This window comes from Agrilus planipennis, unplaced genomic scaffold (assembly GCF_000699045.2).
Source record: "Agrilus planipennis isolate EAB-ADULT unplaced genomic scaffold, Apla_2.0 scaffold203, whole genome shotgun sequence".
NCBI lineage: Eukaryota > Metazoa > Arthropoda > Insecta > Coleoptera > Buprestidae > Agrilus > Agrilus planipennis.
The window spans coordinates 1-4,902 of NW_020438993.1; the positions used below are offsets into that span (position 1 = coordinate 1).

Here is a 4,902-nt window from a genome sequence, read left to right on the forward strand (position 1 = left end):
AGACAGATAAAAAGATGGTTATTTCAAAAATTTTAATAAACCACTTTAGTGACCACTACAGCAAGTACCTATTTCGTATAATCTTCGTCCCAAATGCTAACTGAAGGTTACATTTATGAATTCTTCCAAATTTCCACGGCACAAGCAGTTCATATTTGTATTTTATTATTGCCGTTTATGACATATTCATCAAACCACACGTTATTTGTAACAAAAGCTATCCGAAATTGTTATAAATTCAATATGGCGGACGACGTCCTAAGATGGCCTATCGAATTTCCGTTACAATCTTCTGGTAACAGACATCTATCAAATGGACTGTTTGTAGTGGAAAATACAATGATAAACAAAGTAATACTATAAACCACAAATTTGATACGGTGGGCGTTAATAATTATAAATGGGTGGAGGTAAAACGGCTTCCGAAGAAATGCATTACAATGAAATAAAAAAGTGAACAAATTTTCGTTATTTGGGTCAACTTCATTGATGCTATTATCTTATATCTTCACATTATCTGAGATGGGTGAAAATCGACCATACCCACAATATAGAAAATGAAATATGTCGTTTTTCTTCTGTTTTTTGTATATCAATGACTCTCTAATCGGTTACACTTAACAGAAAGCAACCCGTAACATAACAGGTTGAACATTGTTTCTTTTAGATCAAAAGAGACTTTCTGGACCCACTTTTTCAATTCAACTTCAGATTTATAAACAGTTTACATTTCGGAAGAAAAGTGTGCATTTTTATCCGGTCGCGAACGGAGCATGTTCTACTTACTTGTAGTAAGTAAGCACTTTTTTATGCGCACGGCTTCTCTGCGTCGAGGCGCTTTCGTAAAGACGTCGAGGTTTATTTATAGCGGACATTGATGTTAGACATCTAACAAACACCAGTCCTCTCCAGTATCGTTTCAAATTGAGTTGGATTAGAACGATGACCGATCAAATCGAGATTCTTTGCGATGGGGACATTCCTTACGTTGACGAATCAACAAGACCGAGACGTAGCATCACAAGACATGTGTCCGACAGGACTTGCAATAGTTCAAGACGACACTCGTACTCCAGAGAATGTCACAAGGTGTCTAGGAGCATCTCCATGTCCACCGATTCACCCATTAGCTACGGTCACAGGTTAAGTGTTGCCCGACATGGGTCTGTTCGGTCTGACGGCAGTTTTAGAAGTAGTAGAAGATCATCGAGTAGAAGAAGTAGACACTCGTTGAGGCACAGTCCCAGCGTGAGATCCACCAGGAGTGTAAGAAGCTCCAGAAGAAGTAGCTGCGCCCATCAAGGTTTGAGTAGACAATTGTCGAATGGAGCAAGAAGTCAAAAGAGCATCAGCAGCTACCAAGAGCCCATTTCAATAAAGGAGAAGAACCACAGAAGAATTGTTGTGTGGGTGATTGTCTGTACTTTTGTGTTCATTCTAATGTGTAGTGTTTTGGCTGTGGTGGTCACACTGACCCATCGATCGCAGTTTCAAGCTGATAACGAAACCCTGTCGTACTATACGTTTTCGCCGGACGCAAAGGTCCTTAATTTGGGCAAGAATGGTACCAAAGTGTTGGTCAAGAAAAGCTAAATATGTGACTTATAATTGTCTACGTAGTTTTTAAATACTGAGTGCAGTAATGCCTCTTTTATTTATGCCTTCTGAACTAATTGCATTAAAAGGTGTTTTTGTCGTTTGTGGATTTTATCAGGAACCATAATTCGGAGTAAGGAAAAGGTAAATAGTATTGTTTTTAATATAAATATCATCGGGACATTCAATTTTCAACTGATGCAATGGAATTTCTAAAACGAATGTAAAAATTCAGTTAAATGAACGTGCTCTTTTTGACGTTTAATGCAACTCATAAACGTTTTGAAATAACTACCTATCAAATTTATGTTTTTTATTTATTTAATTTTAAATTTTAACAATTTTTCTAAACAACTTAATCTTTAGTTAAAAAATATACTAGCTCCTCCCCTTTAGATAATCACTTTGGCACTTAAATTAGGTCAATCTACAAGACGCTATTATACTTACTTAAGCAACTTAGTCGAAAGTCTAATGCGCATTTGGATTGAATAAGAATTTTTCAAAATTCTATTTGAAACATATACAATTTATTAAATACGTTGAACGAATTATTTTTAAAGTAAACTTCAGTCCTGTAAACATAACTCTATGTTAATTTCCACCAAATTATATTAAAACACTCAACAATTATTTCGATTTACATCAGACCGAGATGTTTAGTATTAAGGTCTCCATTAGAACGCGGAACTTATGTTATAGTTGTGGGTAAATAAGGGTGCTTTGCAAACATGTTGAGTATGGTCAATTCTTATTAATATTTAATTGATAATTTAAACGTAGATTGGTATTTTTGTATTTATTACATTCCCTAGTTTCGAAAAATTTTTAAGTTTACTTTCGTAATGTGGAATTTCAAAATCATTATCATCAAAATTATGATCTTCGTTGATTAGGTGTCTAGAGTCTAGAGATTCAAAGGATTTTTATGTTCACTTATACGTTGTTTAAAGGTACGTCCGCTCTATCCTATATAAATTTTATTGACATGAGTTGTAGTTCAACTGGTAAACATCTGATCGATTTTGTTTGTTTCCTTTATTTGTTTGTTTTACGTATAAACTAAATAATGATCTTAATTTTCCGAGAAATTTCCGTTTTATTACACATTTATGACAGTCCCTTGAATTTTCGTCCGCTATTAAGTATCTCTTGAGACATCTTCGACGTATTATTACAGTTAAAGATGATTAATATGATAAAACTAATCACCATCCTCATCATAAGGTCGTTAATCCTAAGATTCGTTGGACACGCACCACCACTCGATCATTCCTATCCTGAGCTAATCTTCGCATTTCCCTAAAATTAGAATATCCCACATCCTTAACTATTTGCGAAAAGTAATCTAATCTAGGTCAACCTCTATGCCTCTTAACTCCTGTTTCTGCCTCTAATATGTCTCTGACCAGACTTTCATGCCATGTCGCCTATTTTTCGAACGCTTCTAACCTTTTCTTTTCGGCTGTGCCCACCGTCCATGTTTCTCACTCTAAACATGCACCTTTAACAATCTTTTTCGAATTTCTAAATTAATCATTCCCGAACATAGAAGTGACTTCTTTTTATTGAAGGCGACTCGACCCTACAGTAGCAGTAGGGATATAAAGCAGAGCTAGCCTACTGCTCCTTCCGTCCTGACTTATCTGACTTCCTAGGTACCTAAAATCAGGCACTTCTTCTAATCTTTCGTCTCCTATCTTTATATTCGTTCTTTCCCTACCTTTTTGTGTCTAATAATTTTTATTACCTCTATAATAAATTGAATTGATTTCTTTTAAGCTCCTTGAAAAGGATTTTAATATCACTGAAGTAAATTTTCCAATTTCCGAATAGTTTGCTTCTTATACCAGATTAATTAATGACTGTATTTTACAGTTGTTTACACTGTTCAAATTAATATCGATCATGAGTTTGTTGTTACATTCGGACTTTCAGGGATTAACCAACTTATTTTTACCTACATTTCATGCATATATGTGGATCGTTACTTTATTTTCATATTGCATACTCCTTTAACTTATAGTTTACTGATACAATTTGGCACATTTACTGGTTACTTGTTTAATAGTTTTTGAGCTCGTAAACACTTGTTTATTGTTGGTTTTTATTTGTGCTAAATACAAAATTTCCTAATAAAATAAAGCGTACGGTGGGACGTTGCCCCGAATTCTAAACGAAAATAGAATAGATATCGTTATGGAATCACTGTTTTGAACGTAGATTTATTTATTTAAGGCTATTTCTACATTCATTATAGCTTTTACGATTGTAATTTCTCCGAATTTTCTGACAGTAAATAACATCTTCTTCGAAATGGGGCAAAAATTAATAAATTATCAACTTGGACTAGCGTTAGTCAAACCAAATTTCATACATAAAATAAAAATAAGATCGTCACTCATCAGTCTGTTTACAATAAATCTTCATGTGCGACGATACTATAAAAAAATAACTGATATTTTAGAAATTTAGAGTAACCATCATCGTAGGGTCGTCAGTACTAAGACTGGGTGGACACGCATCTTCAGTATTCTTTTCTATCTTGAGCCAATCTTCGCATTTCCGTAAAACTAGATAATCCCGCTTCCTTAGCCTGTTTGTGAACAGCAACCTAATCTAGCTAGCATTTATACTTCGCTTACTTTCTGTAGTGATGTGACCTTCTGTTTTACCGGCGCAAAGTAGAAAAGAACAGCACTAGGCCAGAAAAGGAAGGAGACAACTCTCCGCCAAACTCTTAACCGGTGAGGAGCGTATAATCCGTACAGTACTGCACGGAAAAATTGACCATTTTATCCACTACAATTGCATTGCTCAAATGTGCTGTTATTGGTACCATTTACTACTGAAAATATCAACGAGATGTTTATTTATATTTGAAGACATATTAAAGACTTTAACGCTTGTTTTCGACTCGTACTACTATTCATGATTGAACAAAACTTTTGGCAGGTACTGTATGAAAAAGTACGTTTAATGAACAATAGTCGAGAGTGTAATGAGTTTTTTTCTCCCTACCTACGATTTTGCCAGCGCGCATCCTAGACATTGGAAGGGGCACATCGCTAGAGAAAGTAAATGAAGTATACCCATGTTTATGTTCTAAAGAGTCTTTAAATGGCCCTTCATGTCTGAAAAGGTGTCCTATACGAACATATCTCGCGTATTCCTTATTGGTACCTTCATCATCTGCCTATAACACTACAATTCTCTACTGCTTCTCTCATTCTATATTATCTGACTTCCTACATACTGAAAATCAGCTATCTTCCAGTTTACGAATAGTATAAATAAATAAATAAA

The 4,902-nt window shown here is 34.8% G+C and overlaps 1 protein-coding gene across 2 annotated transcripts in view; it reads left to right on the plus strand.

Annotated features, from left to right (window-relative positions):
* The first annotated feature begins 840 nt into the window (after nucleotides 1-840).
* The window catches only part of LOC108740301, a 10,165-nt gene continuing 6,103 nt past the window's right edge, over nucleotides 841-4,902 (plus strand). Inside the window, exons 1-2 of one of the 2 annotated variants that reach the window (XM_018474581.2) lie at nucleotides 841-1,514; nucleotides 4,074-4,084. In XM_018474581.2, the coding sequence (XP_018330083.1) occupies nucleotides 943-1,514; nucleotides 4,074-4,084 (583 nt within the window). In that variant the 5' untranslated portion in view covers nucleotides 841-942. Of the gene's footprint in view, nucleotides 1,741-4,073; nucleotides 4,085-4,902 lie in introns of both variants that reach the window. The other variant, XM_018474580.1, reaches the window with a different exon arrangement.